At 52.2% G+C, this 22,950-nt stretch overlaps 7 protein-coding genes across 7 annotated transcripts; 4 read left to right on the top strand and 3 right to left on the bottom strand.

Moving 5' to 3' along the window:
• The first annotated feature begins 79 nt into the window (after nt 1-79).
• Nucleotides 80-2,478, top strand: GRS1 (Glycine--tRNA ligase 1, mitochondrial). The gene is made up of 2 exons (XM_018279144.2): nt 80-856; nt 907-2,478. Exons 1-2 carry the CDS (start codon nt 224-226, stop codon nt 2,404-2,406), a joined length of 2,133 nt encoding a protein of 710 aa, XP_018126466.2. The 5' UTR covers nt 80-223; the 3' UTR covers nt 2,407-2,478.
• An 811-nt stretch (nt 2,479-3,289) lies between these two features.
• On the top strand, nt 3,290-7,627 carry CLA4 (Protein kinase). Its single transcript, XM_018279143.2, has 5 exons — nt 3,290-3,354; nt 3,410-3,871; nt 3,939-4,089; nt 4,242-6,360; nt 6,411-7,627. The coding sequence occupies exons 3-5, from the start codon at nt 4,064-4,066 to the stop codon at nt 6,918-6,920; spliced, it is 2,655 nt and encodes an 884-aa protein (XP_018126456.1). The 5' UTR covers nt 3,290-3,354; nt 3,410-3,871; nt 3,939-4,063; the 3' UTR covers nt 6,921-7,627.
• Nucleotides 7,628-7,651: 24 nt separating this feature from the next.
• VE01_09731 (uncharacterized protein) lies at nt 7,652-8,950 on the bottom strand (the record flags this gene model as incomplete). Its single annotated transcript, XM_018279142.2, has 2 exons — nt 8,455-8,950; nt 7,652-8,371 (listed from the first exon to the last, which is right to left on the bottom strand). Exons 1-2 carry the CDS (start codon nt 8,782-8,784, stop codon nt 7,652-7,654), a joined length of 1,050 nt encoding a protein of 349 aa, XP_018126432.1. The 5' UTR covers nt 8,785-8,950.
• On the top strand, nt 8,782-12,939 carry FDH1 (formate dehydrogenase (NAD+); the record flags this gene model as incomplete). Its single annotated transcript, XM_018279141.2, has 6 exons — nt 8,782-9,346; nt 9,399-9,999; nt 11,669-11,696; nt 11,757-11,792; nt 11,849-11,987; nt 12,048-12,939. The coding sequence occupies exons 1-6, from the start codon at nt 9,039-9,041 to the stop codon at nt 12,937-12,939; spliced, it is 2,004 nt and encodes a 667-aa protein (XP_018126431.1). The 5' UTR covers nt 8,782-9,038.
• Nucleotides 12,940-14,175: 1,236 nt separating this feature from the next.
• On the top strand, nt 14,176-14,547 carry VE01_09729 (uncharacterized protein; the record flags this gene model as incomplete). Its single annotated transcript, XM_018279140.1, has 1 exon — nt 14,176-14,547. One exon carries the CDS (start codon nt 14,176-14,178, stop codon nt 14,545-14,547), a length of 372 nt encoding a protein of 123 aa, XP_018126455.1.
• Nucleotides 14,548-14,856: 309 nt separating this feature from the next.
• Nucleotides 14,857-17,371, bottom strand: SP2_2 (Subtilisin-like protease 2). The gene is made up of 3 exons (XM_018279139.2): nt 16,019-17,371; nt 15,778-15,963; nt 14,857-15,724 (listed from the first exon to the last, which is right to left on the bottom strand). The coding sequence occupies exons 1-3, from the start codon at nt 16,337-16,339 to the stop codon at nt 15,014-15,016; spliced, it is 1,218 nt and encodes a 405-aa protein (XP_018126437.1). The 5' UTR covers nt 16,340-17,371; the 3' UTR covers nt 14,857-15,013.
• Nucleotides 17,372-18,010: 639 nt separating this feature from the next.
• NEO1 (Putative aminophospholipid-translocase) lies at nt 18,011-22,338 on the bottom strand. Its single transcript, XM_018279138.2, has 2 exons — nt 18,250-22,338; nt 18,011-18,197 (listed from the first exon to the last, which is right to left on the bottom strand). The coding sequence occupies exons 1-2, from the start codon at nt 22,146-22,148 to the stop codon at nt 18,080-18,082; spliced, it is 4,017 nt and encodes a 1,338-aa protein (XP_018126453.1). The 5' UTR covers nt 22,149-22,338; the 3' UTR covers nt 18,011-18,079.
• Nucleotides 22,339-22,950: the final 612 nt, after the last annotated feature.

Below are 22,950 nucleotides of genomic sequence, written 5' to 3'. Positions count from 1 at the left end.
ATTTTGAGTTTGGTCCAGAAATTTTGACGGGGCGGAAAAACAAAACCGCCGGCTAAATATGACCAGACAATTCTTGGGGATCAAAAGAGTCACAGACAGTCACACCGAACCATACATTTTCAATCAATCAGTACGTACGCTGAATTGATAAGAGGCCCCCGTTCGCTACTGCCTTTGTTTTGTTTTGTTTTGATTTTTCCTCTTCCATCTGTCCACATACTTCATGCGCATCTTGTGTAGATTTGTTCCAGCCAGCAAACAAACACTTACCCCACTTATAGGGCTCAGAAGCTTTACAACAACAAATCGAACAACCAGTCGCTACAGAGTAGCAAGATCAAAGCACGTCCAGCCCGGCATGGCTTCGGCTACTACGCTAAAGGGCCAGCCCCTTGATCGCCCAGTTCTCGATTCGCTGCTCCGTCGGCGCATGTTCTACACCCCCTCCTTCGATCTATACGGCGGTGTTGCTGGCCTCTACGATTATGGCCCACCAGGCTGCGCGCTGCTTACCAACATGATCGAGTTATGGCGCAAGCACTTCGTGCTAGAGGAGGATATGATGGAGCTGGATTGCACGGCACTTACTCCCCACGAGGTTCTCAAGACATCCGGCCACGTTGACAAGTTCTCCGACTGGATGTGCAAGGATCCAAAGAACGGCGAGATTATCCGCGCCGACCACTTCGTCGAGGAGATCCTGAACCAGAGATTAAAGGGCAATCTAGAGGCGAGAGGCCAGCAGGTCGAGGAGAAGGAGGTTGATCCTGCAAAGAAGAAGCGCAAGGTCAAGGAGACCAAGGCTATCAAACTTGATGATGCCGTTGTTCAGGAGTACGAGGAGATCTTGGCAAAGGTATGGATCGCTACAACAGAATCGAAGGAAACATTCGCTGACATGCACAGATTGACAACTACAATGGCGAAGAACTTGGGGAGCTCATTGCGAGATACGAGATGAAGAACCCCAATACTGGCGTTATGCCCGAGCCACCAGTGGCATTCAACCTCATGTTCCAGACCAGCATCGGCCCCAGCTCCAACGCCCCTGGCTTCCTCCGCCCAGAAACTGCGCAGGGCCAGTTCCTCAACTTCGCCAAGCTCCTCGAGTTCAACCAGCAGCAAATGCCTTTTGCTTCCGCGTCCATCGGCAAATCGTTTAGAAACGAGATCTCCCCACGTGCTGGTCTGCTCCGTGTGCGCGAGTTCCTGATGGCTGAAATCGAGCATTATGTCGATCCTCTCGGCGGCAAGAAGCATTCTCGTTTCGCCGAAGTCAAGGATGTCGAGCTTGTCCTTCTCAACAGGACTACCCAGTTGTCTGGCAAGACTAATGTCGAGACTGTGACTATTGGCAAGGCCGTTTCTGATGGCATCGTCGATAACGAGACTCTCGGTTACTTCTTGGCCCGTGTCCAGCTTTTCTTGAAGAAGCTTGGCGTTGACCAAACGAAAATCAGGTTCCGCCAGCACATGGCGAACGAGATGGCGCATTATGCGACCGACTGCTGGGATGCCGAGCTGCTCACGAGCTACGGCTGGGTGGAGTGTGTAGGCTGCGCTGATAGAAGCGCATACGATCTTACTGTCCACTCCAAGAAAACTGGTATTCCTCTGGTCGTGCGCGAAACTCGTGCCGAGCCCCTCGTTATCGAGGAGTTCGCTGCCGAGGTTGACAAGAAAAAGTTTGGTCCCTTCTTCAAGAAGGACGGCAAGGCCGTCGAGGCCGCCATTGCCGCCACTACGCAAGAACAGCGTGAGTCGCTGGCCAAGGATCTTGCCCAGAATGGCAAGATCGCCATCGAAGTACCAGGCGTCGGCAACGGCACCGTCGAGATCTCAAAGGATCTCTTGGTCATCGAGAAGCGCACCCGCACCGAGCACACAAGAGAGTACACGCCCAATGTCATCGAGCCTTCCTTCGGTATTGGACGCATCCTTTACTCCCTCCTCGAGCACAACTACTGGACCCGCGCCACCGAGGGCAATGACGAGTCCCGCGGTGTTCTCTCGTTCCCACCCCCCATCGCGCCCACCAAGGTCCTCCTCGTGCCCCTTTCCGGCCACGAGTCCTTCAAGCCGATCATAAAGCACCTTTCGCACAAGCTGCGCGCCATGGGCATCTCCAACCGCATCGACGACTCATCGGCGTCCATCGGGCGGCGCTACAGCCGCAACGATGAGCTCGGCACCCCGCTGGGCATCACGGTCGATTTCCAGAGCGTGCAGGATAAGACGTTGACACTAAGAGATCGTGACTCGACGAAGCAGGTTAGGGCAGACGAGGCGACGATTATCAAGGCGATTCAGGAGGTGGTCAATGGCGAGAAGGAATGGAAGGATATAGAGAAGGAGCTGCCTGCCTTTGAGGGTCAGGATGCCGAGGTGGCCATTCCTATCCGGTAGGGGGGGATATTAGGTGTTGGCTTTGTAACGTTGTGCATAACTGCATGGGGTAGATAGTGTAGAATGGAAAGTCAGCTCTTGGTATTCAATATGCATTCCTGTGAATTATTTATCCTGGAACGGACTGGATGCTTCAGATACGAGCCAGCAGGGTTTGGATACCACCAACTGTCATCTTTATAATAGCGGGGTTTCAAGTTTCAACAGGTGATATAAATGAACTTTCGGAACTAGTGTGAACAACCTCAACTGTCTACTCGTAATTTCGCGACACTATATTAACCCTATAACCCATGACCCGACGATCACCATCCGCTGTATAGTTTTCAGATCAACATCGCCCGTGTTTTTAAAATAGCAAGGGCGCCTTTCAGTGACACCAGCCGAGACACCCGTATCGGTCGGGTATCGCTTGCTCCCTTGTGGATACACTACAGCCAGCCGCCCACTCTTGCCGGGGGGGGAGAGGGAAGGGATGAAGGAGGGAGGTTTGCGCATGGTGAAACCGTTGAAGGGCCCATCTCGGCTGGGCGATGGCCCCTCCCCCCGTCCAACCCCAGGGGAAGGTACTCCGCCGTGAGCGGTACGGTGCGGGATATATCCTTCATACGGAGTGGTTGATATGGGAAGCTCAATGGGGAAGTTTGAAACCCTTTCAGAGATGCCGCCACATACTGCCCTCGGCCGGACAGCGGGAGAGGTTGGGGTGGTGTTGGGGGGAGATTCTGGGGTCGTACTCCTCCTGTCGAAGATACTGTAGTGTAGATCTGAGCAGATGAGGAGGCCAATCAAATGCGCGATAATCCACAGAGATGCGCTGCCAACGGGGACATAGGAGTGTAAGAAGAGAGGAGCACTGGAACACTGCACCCAGCTTGCTGTTGTCATCGTCGTCGTCGTCAAACGAAACAAACCCCCAGCCTCTCTTTATATGCCGTCTTCATGTTGGTTGGTTTGCCTGCTGCTTTGTTAGTAACCCAGCATTCACCAGATTAAATTATAGTATCCAACTGGCAAGGCTGGATGCGTCCATCTCCTTGTTGATCGCTGAACATACCGCCGGTCCTCTGCCAACCTGGGAACTCCAGCTAATTAGTGCGGGCGTCTCCACCAACATTGATTGTCTTTATGTATGTCAAAGTTTGACTCTCGACAACCAACATCAACCAAAAAAAAGGGCCCTGTTATAAAGATATCTTTACTTCTCAAGGGCTCTCCTCCTCAGTATCAAAATCTCAAAATATACTTCAATACCGCCGACAACCATCGGACGAAACAATCTTAATCGCCCCAGCCATTCACCGTCGCTGTGACAGAAATCCACAAACGCCGATCTGGGATAAGCGTACAAGCGAGACGGTGTAGCGTTACTCGAAACCATCCTCGAACGCAGCCTTGAGACACAACCCACGCCTTCGCCTTCCCCTAAACAACCCGCTATTCTATTTGCGATTCGATTAAAAATGTAAGTCGTGTGCTGCTCTATTATCTGTCATATATTGATCTCTTCTAATGTTCCTGCCACAATACAGACACGTTGTCGGCGATCAACTCTTGTTCTACCCCGCCACGATAGGGGGGATAGATACCACATCGCGATACCCTCCCTTCATCGCAAAGACCCTTGGACTAGGCGCAAAGATCTAGATTATCCACGATGCCGAGCCCGACTGACGGACCAATGTGAGTACATGTCAGAAGTTTCTTTGCCATCAACATGTCGACTCGTCGACGCGCTCTCTGAGACCAACTGTGACAATCCGACGTTGTGTTCACTTCACCCGATCGACACCGTGCAACCCTCAGAAGTCGCAATAATAGCTGACAAACGACAGCGGTGGCTACGCGCCAGGCCAATTCATGAATCCAGGTCCAGCTCCTCGACCTCCCACCGATAGACCTCGTCTCAACCTCACTCCTGCGACCGCCAACCTCCCCGGCAACATGTCTTCTCTGAGCATCGCATCCCCAATCACGAGAACAGCCACATCGACCTACTCAGGGTCAACAGTATCGCTACCACTGGCCCGACAGAATACCAATCCCTCGCAGGACGGAAATACTGGACAAGGTGGAGTTTCTGTGATCAAGGAGGGCTGGGCCATCGTCAAGGATGGAAAGTTCATAAACCCCTGGCGGCAAAAATACCTGGTCCTACGAAAAGAGGCTTTGGACTTTCACAAACAAGACGGCGGCAAGGTGTCATACACGATAGTTCTGAAGGATGTTGTGGGTGTCTCGCGCGTGGAAGCTACGGGGATAATATTCGAAGTCAAGAGATATTCAGATGGTGCCTCGACTAATCCTGGAGACGACACCGACGGTGTAAGGACGCTGCAGATAAAGGTGAAGAGCGACGACGATTTATACCAGTGGATCGATTTCATATATGCCCGCTGCCCTGGAATGGGTGGAGTGAGCAATCCTACTAATTTCTCGCATGCGGTACACGTTGGATTCGACAACACCACCGGAAAGTTTGTCGGCCTTCCCCCGGAGTGGTCCAAGCTCCTCAACTCTTCTGCGATCACAAAGGAGGACTACGAGAGGGATCCGCAGGCTGTGTTCGAGGTCCTTGAATTCTACTCCGACATCACGAAGCGCAACGAAAACCCAGAGAAGTATCCCAGCTTGACACCGACGCCGCCAGCTCTCGCGAACCAGCAGCACAAGCAGCTTGGGTACTCCAGCTCCGGGTCATCAGTTGCGCCTCCACGACAGAGCCCAAGCAGTAGCCAGCGCAGTGGCAGCAATGGCAGCCCATCGAACATGGCGCCAGTTTCTGGAAGCCAGCAACAGCAGATTGAGCAGATGCGACAGATGGCGTCTCAATTCAAGCCACAGGCATCCAGCCGCGAAGATCTGCGCCAAAATGAGATGCAGCAACAGCGCGATCGTGAGCGTCGTGAGGATGAAGAGCGCGAGCGGAGAGAAGTGGCCGAGTATAATGCCTCGCTACCAAAGACGAGAACGCCAATGGCCCAGCAAGAAATTGGTGGAGGAGGCTACAGCAGCCCAGGTAGCACCGAGAGATACAACCCAACGCGTGCAGCTCCACCTGCCCCAGGCGGTTCGCGAGCTCCCCAGGCAAACGGCTCTCTTCGCACAAACCAGAGACAAGCACCACCCGCGCCAACATCAGCCAGTGGTCCTCGTCCGGGCCTAGGCAGCCAGCAACAAAGCTCATCGTCTATACCACGAGATGCCCAGCAGAGCAGAGAGAGGGATCAGAACGGCCGCGCCTCACCTAGATCCGAGGCAAGCTCGCAGAGGAGCGAGAGCCCGAGATACCAGAACGGCGGCCAACCACAGTCACAAACTCCACGCACACAGCCCAATAGCCAGGCCCAGCAGCAGGCAAGCCGCATGCAGCAACCTGCCGTATCGCAACCGAAACCCCTCAACGTCCAGAAGACCGCACCAAGCGCGCAGGCCCCTGCTCAGAGTGATGGTGTCAAGGCCGCAGAAGCTGCGCTCACTTCCAAGCCTCCTACGCCCCGCAAGAACGACGTTCGAATGTCGACCATGTCGGAAGCCGATGTTATGATCAAGCTAAAGGAAGTCGTCTCGAAAGATGACCCGGGACTCTCGTACGCCAAGCAGAAGAAGATTGGTCAAGGTGCCTCCGGATCCGTCTACGTTGCCAAGGTCAAGGAGAATGCTGTTTCGCCAATTGCACGCCAGGTGTTGCGCGACCAAGGACCCAAGGCACAGGTCGCGATCAAGCAGATGGATTTGGCGCACCAACCAAGGAAGGAGCTTATCGTGAATGAGATTATGGTGATGAAGGACAGCAGGCACAGAAACATTGTTAACTTCCTCGATGCATTTTTACGAAACAATTTCACGGAGCTGTGGGTCGTCATGGAGTTCATGGAGGGTGGTGCCTTGACGGATGTCATTGACAACAACCCTGTCATTACAGAAGACCAGATTTCAACTATTTGTCTAGAGGTATGTGGAGAAGATGCGTTTGGCTTCGATTCAACTAACGATATTTGCAGACTTGCCGTGGTTTGGAACATTTGCACCAGCAGAGTATCATCCATCGTGACATCAAGAGTGACAACGTCCTCTTGGATGCACGTGGAAACGTCAAGATCACCGATTTTGGTTTCTGCGCGAAGCTCACGGAGACCAAGTCGAAGCGCGCTACCATGGTGGGAACTCCGTACTGGATGGCGCCTGAAGTTGTGAAGCAAAAGGAATACGGCCCCAAGGTCGACATCTGGTCGCTGGGTATCATGGCCATCGAAATGATCGAGTCTGAGCCGCCGTACCTCAACGAAGAGCCGCTGAAGGCGTTGTACCTCATCGCCACCAACGGAACGCCTCGCCTCAAGAAGCCAGAGAAGCTAAGCAAAGAACTCAAGGCCTTCTTGTCCGTCTGTCTCTGCGTCGACATCCGTAGCAGGGCCAGCGCAGATGAGCTCCTCAAGCACGATTTCCTGAAGCACGGCGCCGGACTGGGCAGTCTCGCTGAGCTCCTTGCCTTCAAGAAGCATGCGAAATAGACGACGGCCGGGATAATGAGCATCGAGGCACGAGTACCAACATGAAAGAATGTATGGGTACCATTTTTGGAGGGGAGTTTTGTGCAAACTATTACAAATATCTCAAGGCGGGTCCGCACATATCATCCAGTTGGTTTAGAACATATCACACTTTTTCCCACTGGCGTTTGGGGACATTGGCTTTCTACAACTAGCTTACAATCACTACTCTGCGACACCGTCGGGGCGGGATATGGAGAGGGCCACCATGGATAGAGTTTAAATTTCTATCAACGCGACGCTTATTGGACGCTTTGCCTGAGCGGTGGCGGGTTATTGAAAAGGCAGCTATCAATTTGAGCGAGCGTGTGCGCGGCGTTATCATTTTTTGCGAGATTTTTTATTTGGTGGGATGGATGATAGGTGATGACGATGGATTGCCAGGCCGGGTTGTGGGCTGTTGGGTAGGACGGTGCCTGGGGAAAACCTTCTCGGTGAATAGCACATAAATAGTATTTATGTTAGGCTATTAGGGGGTACAGGAGCATGAATCGGGACGGGCCGATATGCTTTATACACTCGAAATGGGAAGTTCAAGAGGATAAAACGTTTTGTGATATGTTCGGTACACTATACATGATGTGACAGGGAATAAACGCTTGAGCTGCAAGTTAATGTAGTTTATCGTCTATATTGTGTTACATTCCCATATATACAGCGACTAACCCAATATACACCGCCTCTCAATACATCTACAACCGCAACATGCCCTTCCCCTTCTCCACTCCCCCTCTAAACAAGTCCATGACTACCTTGCCCTCCCCCAGCGTCTCGGCTATAATACCCTCCACATGCTTCGGCTCAACCCTTCCGTACCAAATACCCATGCCCCTCAACGGATGCGGCTCTCCCCCCTTTAACTTCGCCGAGGGCGGGATATACAGGATCACATTCCCCGCAAACTTGTGCCCGCCAATATGGCTAATCAACCCCACTCTGGCGCTCATACCAGGCCCAGTCACTGGGCCTGGTATGAGCGAGGACGGCGAAGATGTCGCCAGTGGCACGGGACCATCCAGCACCTCCACCCCAGCTCTGGATAGTGCCCCTTCAAACCCCTTCGCCAGTACAGGCCCCAGGACGCCACATCTCGCATCTCGGCCCCCATGTCCGCAGATTAGGACCAGGACATCCTCAACCTCCTGCGCCGGTGGTAGGAACGCCTGGTATGCCTCCGACCGCTTCAGTCGGTCTTGATGGATGGGTGAGAGCACCTCGTGAGCAGGGTTGAGCCTGGTGGGGAGGAGGTAGCCTTTAACGAGGGCTTGGACGGCATCGAAGGAACGGGGGATGAGAGGGACGTATGTGAATGACGGGAGGAGGTACGCAGAGGTTGTTGGGACATCTCGGAGGTATGGAGGGGGTGTGGTGGCTTGAAACGAGGAGTTTGTCAAGGGAGTGTTGTGATAGGGCTGGAAAGCTGATCAGCTGGGGTTCTGGGGGTGACTGGAAGGAGCTGCGGTCCTGAGAGTGACTGGGAGGGAGAAGGACGTACGTCGGAGTAGATACCCCCTCGACCGACGAGCTCTTTTACATCAGCGACAAGGTTGTCCCCGGCGTTTTCCTCCTCAACTCGGCTGAGCCAGTCTGGTTGTCCAGTGCAGACAAGGAGCTGTTCGGCATATGGAGCCATTGTCCCGTTCAATGGTTTGCTATGGTCGATTTCGAGTCCTTCCGGGAATTCTGGCATGGGCGCACAGGTGCAAGTCGCTGCGGGGCATGAGGGAATTGTAGGGAACGGCGGCGCATGTCGACTCATCAGGCGCTTCGAGGAGAACTTCGATAGTGCACGCCATGACGGCCGTAGTATTGGCCGGACAGACATTGAATTGGAAGTTCTACTCGTAGAACTGTTGGAGTGGAAGTAGGTAATGATGGGAAACCCGGGGGATTAAATCTTATCTGATCAGATTTGAGACCGATAAGTCCGACGTAACGCGGCTTTAGCGGCGCGGCACGGGAAATGCGCGGACCTCGTAATGATCGGCGCGTCAACCACAGATTCCCAAATTCAGAACCTCAGTAGCAGCCATTGAAATATCCTAGGCCATGGTATTGTCATAGCGCGATCAAAAGGCTATGCCGCGTCTCTCCAATGAGCTCCTACGACATGCGTTTACGATCAATCCGCTGCTACCTCCTCTGCTGAGGACATGTCGGACGCTGCCATCTGCGCACAACGAGCTACGGTGGCTACGGCAACATGTCGATGCGAGACTCGAAGCAAAGTTCGGCAGGATGAAAGACGTCCCTGCGCCATTGCGGCGGAGATGCGTCGTGAACCTGGTTAAGAAACGGGCGCGAGGAGTACCACTGCAGTACATACTGGGCTCGCAGCCATTCGGGGACCTTGACATCTTATGTAGAAAGGGCGTCCTGATCCCACGGTACGACACCCCCTCTGTCTGTCCCACTCAACATATCTAACACAATCCATAGACAAGCAACAGAAGAATACACCTACCGTCTCTCCTCGATTCTACTCTCCACACCCTCCCTCCGCACCGACCCAAAACAAATCCGCATCCTCGACCTCTGCACCGGCACAGGCTGCATCCCTCTCCTCCTCCTCTCTCTTCTCTCGCCCACTCTCAAAACAACAGTAACAGGAATTGATATATCCCCTACGGCACTCGCCCTGGCCCGCCTCAACACGACGCACAACTCGCCTCCTCTCTCCAGCGCGCACGCGCGCTTCGCTTCCGGCGATGTCCTGGCTTCGGGCGCCGCGTTATTGGATGAGGCGCACCGCGCGCGTCAGGATGAGGGGTGGTATGGTGACGAGAGGTTCGATGTCGTGACTGCCAATCCGCCGTATATCTCGCGTCTGGGGTTTAATCGGGATACAGAGCGGTCTGTGCGGAATTTCGAGCCGCGGCTTGCTCTCGTGCCGGAAGAGGATAGAATTGGTGGAGTAGACAAAGGGAGGCTAGAGGATATATTTTATGGGAGGATTGTGGAGAAGGCGGAGGGGGTGGGAGCGAAGATTTTGGTTATGGAGGTTGCAGGAACGGAGCAAGCAGGTAGGGTGGCAAGGATAGTGAGGGGGAGGGAGGGGTGGGGGAAGATTGAGGTCTGGAGAGATTTTCCTGATGGGGCGGTGGATGGGGGGGGAGAGGGGAGAATTGGAGGGGATGATGGAATTGGGGGAAGAGGGGTAGTTGGAGGAGGGGGGGAACTCGGAGAGGATATTGTGTTCCGTGGCGTGGGTGAGGGGAGATCGGTGGTTTGTTGGCGGGTCGTTGGAGAACCTGCGTCTGAGTCAAGAGGGGATATTTAATCCGATGCCATACACTGTAAGAGCGGAAGCCGATCGGCTGAGAGCGCTTTCTGGATTCAGCATGCATCCTAGTAAATCATCAGATAAGGGAATTCCCACTTACCGTTCCACCGAACAACGCTATTCTATCGCCGAGTATTCCCGATTATTCTCCTTCCATCCCCTAACATCCATGCATACACCCACCAACTGCAGCTAGTCAACTCGGGACCTAGATCTTGGGCCGACGCGGTCACTGAACTAGCGGTCTCGGTCGGCCGGAAACTGGATCGCCTAGGTTACGCCAAGAGCGATCTACTGGGCTGACAAAGTGTGGGGTAAGAGCGGCCAGAGCTTGGGAGCTGGTGCCACTGGATGTCGGCGAGCGGGGCTACGTGCGACGACGCCTTGGTGGGTGCAGATGGAGCAGATGGTGCAGGTCGAGTTTTGGTTGATCGTCTCCTGGGAGTTTGGATTTCGGAGTTTAGTTTAGCAGAATAGATAGGACTGTTCAATTGCCGGTGCTTCCTGCTCCGAGATCTCCAGGCTGTTGGTTACGTATAGCGGTAGATGGCTATTGGTCGGGCAGCTTGAATATTCGTAGATGATTCAACGGGACAGTTGTCTTTCTGATGCGGACAACGACGGCGGCTTACTCGAATTAATGAGGGGAGGGGTAGGGGGTAAGCAGTGATTGGAAGGTGCCATGGACAACCCACGGCAACCCACGACAACCCACCTATAGCACCACAATTTGAGGAAAGGACGGCACTTTTTTATGATAGAATGTGTGTTTGTTGTAGGACGGGCAGGTACGTATCACAACGGAGGGGAGGGCGGAAAGCCGATGGGACGAGGTGAGGTCTATAAAGACAGATGGTTCCCCGTCCCTTCGAACTTCTTCCCTTCATCACATCCTCACATCACGAACGTTCAACACTCCCACTACATATCAGACCGAAGAAACAACAGAGATATCTGGAATATCAGTAAGTAGCTACTCCATATTCATATCCATTCCTACTCTCCCCCGCTCGTCTCTCGTCTCGGGTTCCGCCAGCTACAGTTCACCAGAATTGTGATGAGCTCCAGTTCTGCAAGAACCACCACGTCATACGCATCCCACCAACACATCACACCACAACGCAACTAGCCGGCATTTCAGAGAATGAATCAATCAATCAGTCAATCCATTCCGTTTGCGTAATACACTGCTATAACTGCCAATCAGCCTGGTAGCTAACAAACACCCTTGTTCCACACAGGTCTCACCTTACCCCGCACTACCCCGCAGGCTCACGAAGCATACAAATTATTCCGATACTACAATAGCTTTGAAAGTTTAATTCCACAATGGTAATTGCTCACTCTCTCGCACATATATGCACATATATATGTACACTTGGCGGCCCGATGTATCAGAGTGCTGACTGGTGCCTACTGCGAATAGGTCAAGGTACTCCTGGTTCTGTACGATGGTATGTTGGACTCTCATCTCATCTTCAAACCAATAGCAGCATACTGATATGTTCTCACAGGAGGCAAGCATGCCGAAGAATTCCCTGAACTCTTAGGTAAGGTTTACGAGACAGCACACACAGGGCCTAGTCTCATTCTAACTTCTCACAAGGCACCACTGAGAACGAGCTTGGAATCCGCAAATGGCTCGAGGATGCTGGCCACACTCTCGTCACTACCTCCGACAAGGACGACCCCAACTCCAAGTTCGACCAGGAACTTGTTGACGCTGAAGTCATCATCACCACACCGTATGTTTCTTATCCAATGCTCGCCTGATGGTGCATCAGCAGCTGACGAACATACTACAGTTTCCACCCAGGCTACCTCACCAAGGAGCGTCTCCAGAAGGCGAAGAAGCTCAAGCTCGCCATCACTGCTGGTATTGGCTCTGACCACGTCGACCTCAATGCCGCCAACGAAACCAACGGCGGTATCACCGTCGCCGAGGTGACTGGCTCCAATGTTGTGTCCGTTGCTGAGCACGTAATCATGACCATCCTCGTTCTCGTGCGCAACTTTGTTCCCGCCCATGAGCAGGTCGCAGCTGGTGACTGGGATGTCGCTGCCGTCGCAAAGAACGAGTACGATCTCGAGAACAAAGTCGTCGGCACAGTTGCTGTCGGCCGTATCGGTACGCGCGTCCTGAAGCGCCTCAAGGCCTTCGACTGCAAGGAACTTCTATACTTCGACTACCAGCCTCTATCTCCTGAACTGGAGAAAGAGATCGGATGTCGCCGCGTGGAGAATCTCGAGGAGATGCTTGCCCAATGCGACGTCGTGACCATCAACTGCCCACTGCACGAGAAGACTCGTGGGCTCTTCAACAAAGAGCTCATCTCCAAGATGAAGCCTGGGGCATGGCTCGTGAACACTGCTCGCGGTGCTATCGTCGTCAAGGAGGACGTGGCCGCGGCTCTCAAGTCCGGACACCTACGTGGCTATGGTGGTGATGTGTGGTTCCCACAGCCAGCGCCAAAGGACCACCCCTTGCGCTACGCACAGAACCCATGGGGCGGCGGTAATGCGATGGTACCACACATGAGCGGCACCAGCATCGACGCGCAGAAGCGGTATGCGGATGGCACGAAGGCTATCTTGGATAGCTACCTCAGTGGTCGCGAGGATTACAGGCCGGAAGATCTCATTGTGCACAAGGGCGATTATGCGACGAAGGCCTATGGTGACCGTGCCAAAAAATAGGGCCTCGTAAACGAGTTACTATAAGACCGTTTTGACGGCTTAAATTCTGTGCCATTACTTTTATTAGCTAGTTTCCAAGTATGATACCGCTTTTCTTACGCTCGGAACAAAGTAGATTGTGATACCCGTGAACATGAGATGAAGATTTATACAGAGTATGGCAACAATCATTGTACCACCAATGGGACTGTAATAGGTGGGTAAAGAGGCTAGTGTTTAATCTAGACTTTATAGTAGTTGGAATTAAGTGCGCCCATTCAGTTCTTAGCCATTGAATCATACGTTTTTAGCTAACCCTTAATGAACTAATAATGTCAACTTCAAACTCTCATGCCGATATAATCCGCGACCTCTAAATCTCGCTCTTAAAAACCCGCAGACTCCTCCGAGATGTATGAATTAGCATCCGGTCTAGACTGGGCCATGGTGCTCGTCTGGGTGATTACGTGGTGGACCACCTTCGTCTTACACGATGCATTGCTATGTATCATACCACCACCGCTGCCGCCTCGACGGCATAGCCTCGATAACTCGCCCTTTAAGAAGCTGCCTCTAGAGCTTGTGGGGTATATAGCTCAAGTCATGACTCCGTCGACTGCTGCGTCATTCACTTTGACCTGCAAACCCATTTGGTTCATATTGGGAAACCAATCTCTCGATCGGCTTTGGGCGAGAGACTTTGAGCCGAGCCGACGAGCGTTCTTAGAGCTTCTTGGAAGGGATTTACCTTACCACGTCGTGTGCCTTTACTGCAATCAGCTCCACCGGAGCGATAGAAGACGACATCGCAGCCTTCTGTTATCACTTTGTGGCACGAGACCGCTGTGTGAGGTTGCTGAGAGAGAGCAAAATGTGCATCGATATATTAATCCCAACTTTAGCTATATTCAGCTCCAATCAGCTAGGAAGCTATACTACCCCAGCTACTATAACGATTACAGACAAAAGCTATACGACATGCTCAGCTATAATGAGGTTTCTATTTGCAATACATTCACCCGCGAACGAACATCTTACAGCTGGCTTACAAAAAGCCGTTTCATATATCGCGAACAAAACTTGCTCCAACTTTGCCATCGAGACTGTAATGGCTCTTGCTCCGAGAAGAACTGCATTCGGTGTCGGGGGGGTATGAAAGACATCGTTTTAAATATATTGTTGTCTCTAGTTGTTTGCCCCCATTTACAACACCCCCCACTTGACAAATCCGCCACTAAGACGAGATTCGAGGCCATAATGACCTGCCGAGCAAGCCACTGGGATGAGAAAGGGCTCAATAAGACCTGTGCAACTTGTGCGGGCCTACATCAATGCCAAACCTGCCCGACAGAGTTCCAACTCGACACTGTGGACTACGGCTACAACTACTACTACAGACGGCTGATCGTAACGCGATGGCTAGACTTAGGCGAGGGTCGAACACCGGAAGATCCGAAGTGGAAGAGCCATCTCGGCTCTGGAGATCGTAGCCAGGCAAAGCCGATTCCTTTTGAAGCTGGTTCGATTAAAGCTACTTTCGAAAAATACCAAGTTAGACCCTTCCTAAGCCGAAGAAACTGGCTATACTTCCTTTTTGGTTACGGAGAGATATTTGAGCATAGTTGGTAAGTAAATAACGGAATAGAGATTCAATTGGTCATTTTGTTAGAGAAGACGACTGAATCTTACTGCAACCTTATTCACTGCAGTTGCAAAATTACTCGGACGACGCTGCTCCGCGTGCTGTATATTGTAATTCCATATAATGGAATAGGAGGTTGTACTTCCTTGCCTTGGCACGAGAGACTGTTTTCATGTAATATATTCCCAATGTTTCTATATTCGGGTTATATCATTAGAGACTGCTTCTTTATGTTTTAGATTGTAAGAGTAGGTATTTACTATCTATATATGCTTATATAAAAAGTAAATAGTATCCAACTTTCCCACCTTGCGACTGTGCTCCTAGCTGCAATGTACATGTAGCATAAAACCTAGCATCACAGCTCGGAGGCCGACTTTCCCAGCGTAATCACCATTCTCCCTCTTTTGAGATCTTCCTCGATAGATAGCCCTAGCGCGCCCTGCTGCGAATTTAAGCGCCGTTGCCGTTGTAAGCAACAGCGTTAACGCTTCCGCTGGGGTCGGTGACGACATTCTTGGTAGAAAGGCTGACAATGCGAGCAGCGACGGCGGCTGGGGACGAGAGACCCTCAAGAGCAATGAGGTAGGCGGCGAGGCCAGCAACGTGGGGGGTGGCCATGCTAGTTCCGGAGATGGTGTTGGTGGCAGACGAAGAGCCGATCCAGGCAGACAGGATGCTCACACCCGGGGCGAAGATGTCGAGGCTGGCGCCAAAGTTGGACCAGCTAGCACGGACGTCCTTGCTGTCGGTCGCGCCGACGGTGATGGCGTTTGGTGCGGAGGCGGGCGAGTAGTTGGCGGCGTTCTTGCCGTCGTTGCCAGCAGCCACGACGACGGTCACACCGGCGCTAATGGTAGAGGCCACAGCGGAGTTGACGGCAGCGGAGTACGAGCCTCCAAGGGACATGGAGAGGACGGACTTGTTTGCGATGCCCTTGGACTGGGCGTTGGTAGCAACCCACTGGATACCGGCAATGACGCCAGAGTTGGAGCCCGATCCGGCCGCGTCGAGAACCTTAACGGCGACGAGGTTGGCCTGGTTGGAGACACCGTAGGTGGAGCCGCCGATAGTACCAGCGCAGTGGGTGCCGTGTCCGTTCTCATCAGTGTTGGCAGAGCCGGTGATGAAGTTCGCTCCCCAGGTAGCACGGCCGCCGAATTGCTATGATGAAAGTTAGTGGGATTGTAGAGGAGAAGTTAAGGAAGGACTCATACGCTGTGGCCGATGTAGATACCGGTGTCTACAACGTAGACGGTGGCACCGGAGCCAGCGGAAGTGTCATAGACATAGCTGGTAGAGCCGGCGGCCTTGTGCGAGATGCGGCCAAGACCCCATGGAGCACCAGTGCGGGTGGTCAGGGCATTTGCTTGCACCTTTCCATCCTTCTCGACCCAAGCGACCTAGTGCGTGTCAGTCATGTGAAGCACATGGGATTTGGGTTGGATGGTGACTTACGAGAGGCGATGAGGCGATCTCGCCAATAGTGGCGGTGTCGGTCTCAATCTGGTAGCCCTTGAACCCAGCAAGGTTGTACTTGCTGCCGATGCCCTTGTGGGTGGAGCTGCGCTTGCTCAGAATGGAGTTGACGGAGGCAAACTCGGATTCGACGTCCTCAGCCTCAATGTCCTTGTTGAAGACAACGATATAGCTGTTGGGGATGACATTCTGGGCGGTAGGGTTGCGGATTTTCAGGTGTGGCTGGTCAGCGACTGGGGCACCGGCGATCAGTGGCAGGAAGGCAGCCGCGAGGGCAATGAGACTCTGGGCGAACTTCATGATGTTCTGAAGAAGACTGGTGATGTGATAAAGAGGAGATAGTGAGGATGAGGGTAAAACTTAAGAGAGGGGATATTGGCTGGGCTTTATAGAAAGTTGGACAGGAATAAGCAAGGTTATCATCTTGCAAGATTGTGCTCACCGTCGTCAGCTCCTGTAAGCTAGGGAGAGAGATTAGACTGACAGCTTCCTACTTGGAAGTAGTTCAGTAAACGAAGTGATGAGGGCATTTTGATTGCGACATCCCTTATGGTCTAGAACTTCACTCTAGCAGTGTCCGTTGATCTTGGCCAGGCGCTCAAGACAGGCAACGTGGCGGAGCGCCATCCACATTAGGGAGTTGAGTTGGGCAGATAAATGAACGAGGGGGGAAGGAAGTTAATGATGCAAATGAAGTGATGAGGGCAACTCAATTGCGACATCCCTTAGGGTCTACAACTTCAATCTAGCGGCGTCCGTTGATCTTGGCCAAGCGCTCAAGACAGGCGGCATGGCGGACCGGCGTCTTGATTGGGGAGTTGAGTTTGGCAGATAGATGAACGAGGCAAGGAGGGTGTGATTGTCCGTCGAGAGAGAACCCCCGAGGGCAAGCTATGAGCCATGTCGCCGGCCACGGGACCACAGATGTCGACCGGTAGTTGGTGCCGCTGGAGAGTAGTCCAAGCTTGACGTCTCCAGAGACGCGTTGCTTTAACCAAGCACTGATCGACCCCTGCGTAGCGGCTATTGCACTATGTTGTTATTAGAGCGCGACTGACCTGTCAACGATCCTATGTCAAGGGTGCTGGACTGCCGAGCTTCTACCGCTATTTTATAGCATGCCTTCGGCGCTTCTTTCTCAACAGACGATTACACACCCATCGCTCCCTCATCTATCTATCTACCAAAGTCAACTTCCTAATCAAGAGGTCGTTCGGACGATGAGGCTAAGAGCGGAAGGTAAAGGGGTTTAATGTTTGGGGTAGGCAGCGTAGACGCAGCGCCCAGGCGGAGCGATGACAATTGAAGAAGGAGGAACGGGAGGAGAAGAGGGGGCCGTGCGGATAGAGCGGAGGATGCGGATAGCTCCATTAAGGCTTGTTATAACTAGGTACAAGAAAGTTTAGCGCCCACTTAGTGGTCATTATGCATATCTGTCACGTCACTGCCCTATTAACCTTATCTAAGCATAACAAAAACTAGAGCAACAGGGCCTAGGAGCCATACACATCACTTCTTCTTCTTCTGGCGCCTGCCTATTAAATCCATAACTCTATGCACGAAACCTATAACTCCATGCATAACGCTCATACGCCTGCGTATAGAGGCGCGTTGGATAGCCCACACTGCCCTCTATGATTATTGTTTCCACCTATCAGGCCGTCTGTGTCCCTCTCATGCCTACCTACCGAGTGTTAAGTTAGTGCCGTTTCTACCGAGTCCCCCTCGTTTTTGTATGGGGAATTGGATAACCCCACCAAAACTCTACTTTATGATCTCCCGTCGGCTTATACCATGCGTAGGTCTCCCGTGCACAGATTCTCCATCCCAGCGCCCGTTGCGTTATATCACCGAGTGGGGAGACTTAAGAGCAGATATGCAACACAATCTCTATCCAAGCGACGGCGTGGTAGCGATACCCATCGCTTCATACCATCGAGTGGGAGGACTTGAAATCAGATATGCAACACAATCTCTATCTCATTACAACGCTTCGCTATGCTATGCTAATCAAAAAGCCACCCGACTCTCCTCCGACGCTTAAATCCCCTGAACCTTCCTGTACGACGGAGGCTTGATCCTCCTTCTAATCAGCTTCCCTGCATACCACGGGATCAAGCTGACTGCGCAAATAGCCGCGACTCTCCAATAGAACCCCCTATTCCCAGTTAGCATTTAATCGCTAGCCACGATGTGGATAGTAAACTTACAAGGTCATCATATATCCCAAATCAAAGTAGCCTCCAAGGAATGGGACGCTCGCCACATACGCAAGCGACGTCCCGACAAGGCAGACCACCATAACCCAGTGCCACGTAGTGATTTCCATGGCCACCATGCACAGCTCGTTAACCACCACACATGTAAAGCTTACGGCCACCATCCTGTTTCCCTCGACCTCTGTTAGGATTTGGCTGAGCCCCTGAATAATGCAACCCTGGTAGATCGACACTCCGACCCACATGAAGAACGTGCGGTAGCTGAGCGATGCACCAGATGTGAGTTCCTTGTACAGCTCCGGGTACAGATTTGCGAGGTCCTCATCCACATCGCGGTCCAGCACGAGAGAAAAGACAGGCGCCATGGTGTAAACAGTAGCGTATCCGACCATCAGCCAGTCTATGTACAGACCCTCCGGCTCGAATTTCAATGCGATACTGTACATGGTCTGGCAAACGGCAACGATCAGTCCTCTGTGGATGACGAACTGTGCGAGCTTGGCTGAGCGCTTGTAGCTATTACGACCGTGCCAGACAAGCAGCTTAGTCAGATGACAGAATTGCTCGATGGAGAAGTCTGCAGCGAGAGACGCCTGCCGACCTTCCTTACCGACAATTCCGACGCCCACGTCCGCAGCTTGAATCATAGAAACATCGTTACCGCCATCACCAATGCAGCAGACTCGCTTCTTTGTGTATTCGCGAATGAGTTTTGCAACGTCAGCTTTTTGAGTTGGGGAACAACGGCAAGCGACAACGGTAGGAAGGCGAACGGCGAGGGAGATGAAGTCGTCGCGAAAGTATCTGAGGAAAAGGGCCAAACTCTCGCCGTCGATGAGAAGGCAAGCGTCGAGTTTGCTGTGGAGGAAGTCTAGGTGGTCCTGAGCGTTATCTTTGCGCTTGAGCTGGGCGACAGTATGCACATATTGACCACGAGCAACGAGCTTAGAGCTCACAGCAACACAGCGGGCAGTTTCCACTTTGTCACCTGTTAACATCCAAATCTTGATACCGGCATTGCGGAGAAGCTCAAGGGATGCCTTCACATCCTTTTGTAGCTTGTCCTCAACGCCAGTCACGCCAAGTAACTCGAGGTCACGCTCGAGGTACTGGGAGACCACTCGCGCAATGCCTGCATCGCGACCCTGGATCTCAATAGATGCCTCCCTGTGTTTCGCCGCAAACTCTTTGTATTGCTGGGCAGATAGTCGCTTTCTCCCAACAACAAGCGTCCGTAATCCTTCCCGGGCCATATTTGCCGTTTCTTCGTCCAGCCAATCATTAGCTGCAACAATGTTGCCCATAACTGTGTCCGCGCCTTTTTGGTAGAACCAGATCTCTCCTGCCTCAAGGTCTGAGCGGGGAGTTGACTCGTTGCCTTCATAAAACTGCACAATAACCCCCATGCGCTTTCCTTCAGATGTGAACGGGAAAATGTCAAGAATCTTGACCCGGACAACTGAACGGCCAGTATCCACAGACTGGAGTAGCATCCCCTTCCTGTCTCGGTGTAATAATCGCAGACCCACGGCTTCCGTCCACTTGACAATGGCAATTTCGTCAGGTGAAGAAGCTTGGTATGTGGTGACGGTCTCTCCATTCTCCTCGTCCATAGTAGGAGTTACATTGTGACAAAGTGCCAAAGCAAGAACAACATCACGAACACGAGAGCCAATCTCTCGCCTGGTTCGTGTGGCCGTGGCATTGGTGGCTGTGGCAACATAGGTTGAGGACGGTGTTATTAAAGTAGCGCCGTTGTTCCCCGAGGTTGGAATGGAAAAGCCTTGCTTAATATATGACGCCACTTCATCCATAGCGTCGTTGGCATACGAGACTGTGCCAACATGTATTTTCTTCATTTCCATTTCGTTTTGAGTTAAGGTGCCAGTTTTGTCGCTCAGGAGATATTCGATGCGGCCGAGCTCTTCCGGTATGGTGCTAGTACGGACCACCGTTCCTTCGATGCCTTTGTCTCTTTGGATATACCAGGAATATACAGATTTTCCCATATCAAGGTTCACTCGAAGACTTATGGGAACGATTGTTGAGAATAGAACCAAGAATCTCACGATCTTTACATACCATTTCCCAGTAACAGTGTGCCCAACCGCCTCAAAAGCAACAAGGACAATAGAAAGGGTAACCGTGAGAGCGCAGAGTATCTTGACCAACGAGTTAATCTCGTATTCCAACAAGCCAGTCTTTGAGCGAGATTGGGATGTTGACAAGGCGGACCTCGTTTGGGAACCGGTGTAAACTATGACGGCAAGAGTAACGGCATTCGATGCGAGAACCGTATTTGCCCACGCAGTATTGTCTATTGACAGTGACGCGGTCTTTGAGCCGTCGGAATTCTCCCCATCTGCTCCTTCAGTTACATTCGATAGGGCCCCCTGGGATTTATCAATCGACTGTCTCGAACCCCATCCGTGGGATTTCGGTTCAAGCTCGACTGTGCCGATAAACTCGTTGACCTTCTTATCAGGTTTTCCGGCCGTGACTCGAAGTCTCACAAATTCAGACACGGCCAAGGACTGTGTTAAAGGAGACCCAAGACGCAATTTCCAGTCAGTTTCGCCGTCAAGCTGGTCCGTCCTGATGAAGGTCTCCCCGATTCCGTCACCACCAGCCGAAGGGGCGTTCTCAGCCGGTGACGTTTGTTCCACTCTAGATGTAGAAACCGAATCTCCTAATAAATCTTCAGTTTCGTTGGTCACATCTGGTTGGTCATCTGCGCCATCTCCAGCTGACGAATCATGTGTATAACTCTGGAGGATTACCACATCAGCCGGCACACGTTGGTCTTTTCCAAGTTTCAGGACATCGCCAACACGCAAATCTCGTGACTTCTTAACAACCTCAACGTAGGTAGCTGACGGTTCCGAGGGAGATAAAATCCCATCGCTCTCTACCGCCTCTTCTTCCTCTCGAATGTCGCCAAGCCTATCGCGCCTGCGACTCTTCTTGCTTGCTTTTCTCGCCGATTGTGGCGCCCTCCTTCTAGAACTCATACCCCCATTATCATATCCAGCAGCATCAAATCTTAAAACCGTATATCCCTCCGAATTTGCCTCATTGTCTCTCCTCCTCCGGTCTATGTCGTCAAATGCTTCCTTCCCTAATGTGATGGCCAGAACAAACACCAACGGAACAATATATGTGGATAGATATCCAATTCGCAGTGCGGGTATGGCTTGCGATAAAGCGACAAGTAAAAAGTACATGTTGAAGAAGAATGAGAACTCGTTGTACAAGGTAACCGGAAGAAAGCTCCAGGGTGTGTATTTGGCGTTTGAGACGGCATTGGGAGGAAATTTCGCGGCTTGAGACCCTCCAACAGCTACTATGCGCGACGAGGCAGGATCGTGCTCCCCCTCGGGGTTCTCGTCGTCGTCAGCTTCCTCCGGCCTGGATGGGCTTTGTAAGAAGCTGGGCATTCGAAACCGGGAGCCCATCCTGCTGACTGTGCTGCGATATGCATCGAGACTTGGACGTGACCGTCTTCTCTTCGAGCCCTGCAATAAAGGTGCATCGTCCTCATTGGTGGCGCTGTTGTCTGTATTCCAACCTCCATCACCGCCCTGATCATCGTGTGCCCCGCTATCCTCCCCATCTCTGCCTCTGCCTAGCTCGCCATATCTCCGATGCCTCGCGCCCGTGCCCCGAAGTCCGCCCATGCGCAGGTTTCGTAGTGCTATATGCCCTTTTCGCTCTTGATGCGCCCGAATCTCTTCGTGGCTCCTCCTGCTCGCAGCGGGTGCCAGCCCATTCGACGGGTTTGAGGTTGTGATAGGGTCGAGCTCTTGTAGATCAATATCTAGGTCGGAGTCTGAATCTTCAGCTGGGGGGCTTTGGGCGTTTGGCTTGCTGTAGTGTGTCGAGGACGACATGCCAGGCTGCCGGAGAGCACGGGGGTATGGGTGCTTTTAGGTTACGTGTGGTAACGTATTCGTAATAAGATATATACGCCGCAAGTGTTCTTCAAGCATAGTTTGGTGTCTTAGAGGTGTAACCGAACCTTGGGTTCTTGTAGAAAGGTGTTATGGGTGTTGAGACATCATGTGCATATTTGGTGTTTGGGTGGACGAGTACGCAATGACATACGTAGAAGCCAAGTCGGCCACAATTGTTGCCGCCTCCCTCTCACTGGCCACTCACGTGACACCCGAGCGTTCCCTTGGTGGTTTCAGCCTTCTCAAAGCCCAAAGCCCCAACGGAGAATCTTTATACTGCGGCAAGTATAAAGCATAATAACTATTTATCTTTTCTCATGATGTAGAATGTAGAATGCATTGTCTCGCTGGAGTGCTTGCTTCTACTGCACACATGTTGCGTTCTTAAACGGGTTTGTCTCACACCATTTTTGTCTTGGAAAGCACAATATTTATGCAGTCTCATAACTGTATAGAGCGTATTTGCAGCAGCAGCATCCGTAGAACAACGTGGCGTTTTATAGATTGATATTGTAGAAATTATAAGGGAACTTGATAATGCTCGTGATAGCTTCAAAATCCTCTATATTTCCTTAACCCCGACTACTTTAAGTCCCATGTCGATCTGCACGTTTCGCAGGGATTCGCGGAATTTGCGGGAAGGAGTCGCGTTCAAGCCGAGGCGCGAATGCGCTTTTGGTCTCTAACGGTCCGACGTAACTCCTTTAAATGCACTATAGAGTACACATCTTCGAAATAC

The sequence above is a fragment of the Pseudogymnoascus verrucosus genome (assembly GCF_001662655.1).
Source record: "Pseudogymnoascus verrucosus strain UAMH 10579 unplaced genomic scaffold scaffold_58, whole genome shotgun sequence".
In the NCBI taxonomy this organism is placed as follows: domain Eukaryota; kingdom Fungi; phylum Ascomycota; class Leotiomycetes; order Thelebolales; family Thelebolaceae; genus Pseudogymnoascus; species Pseudogymnoascus verrucosus.
This window is presented reverse-complemented; position numbering and strand designations above follow the sequence as displayed.

Coding starts and splice junctions, on each gene's coding strand:
- GRS1 (XM_018279144.2), top strand. CDS start 224: ATGCGCATCTTGTGTAGATTTGTTCCAGCCAGCAAACAAACACTTACC. Junction 857..906: donor ACGAGGAGATCTTGGCAAAG/GTATGGATCGCT, acceptor TGACATGCACAG/ATTGACAACTACAATGGCGA.
- CLA4 (XM_018279143.2), top strand. CDS start 4,064: ATGCCGAGCCCGACTGACGGACCAAT. Junction 4,090..4,241: donor AGCCCGACTGACGGACCAAT/GTGAGTACATGT, acceptor GACAAACGACAG/CGGTGGCTACGCGCCAGGCC. Junction 6,361..6,410: donor TTTCAACTATTTGTCTAGAG/GTATGTGGAGAA, acceptor CGATATTTGCAG/ACTTGCCGTGGTTTGGAACA.
- SP2_2 (XM_018279139.2), bottom strand. CDS start 16,339: ATGAAGTTCGCCCAGAGTCTCATTGCCCTCGCGGCTGCCTTCCTGCCA. Junction 15,964..16,018: donor AGATCGCCTCATCGCCTCTC/GTAAGTCACCAT, acceptor GACACGCACTAG/GTCGCTTGGGTCGAGAAGGA. Junction 15,725..15,777: donor GTATCTACATCGGCCACAGC/GTATGAGTCCTT, acceptor CTTTCATCATAG/CAATTCGGCGGCCGTGCTAC.
- NEO1 (XM_018279138.2), bottom strand. CDS start 22,148: ATGTCGTCCTCGACACACTACAGCAAGCCAAACGCCCAAAGCCCCCCA. Junction 18,198..18,249: donor TTGGGATATATGATGACCTT/GTAAGTTTACTA, acceptor AACTGGGAATAG/GGGGTTCTATTGGAGAGTCG.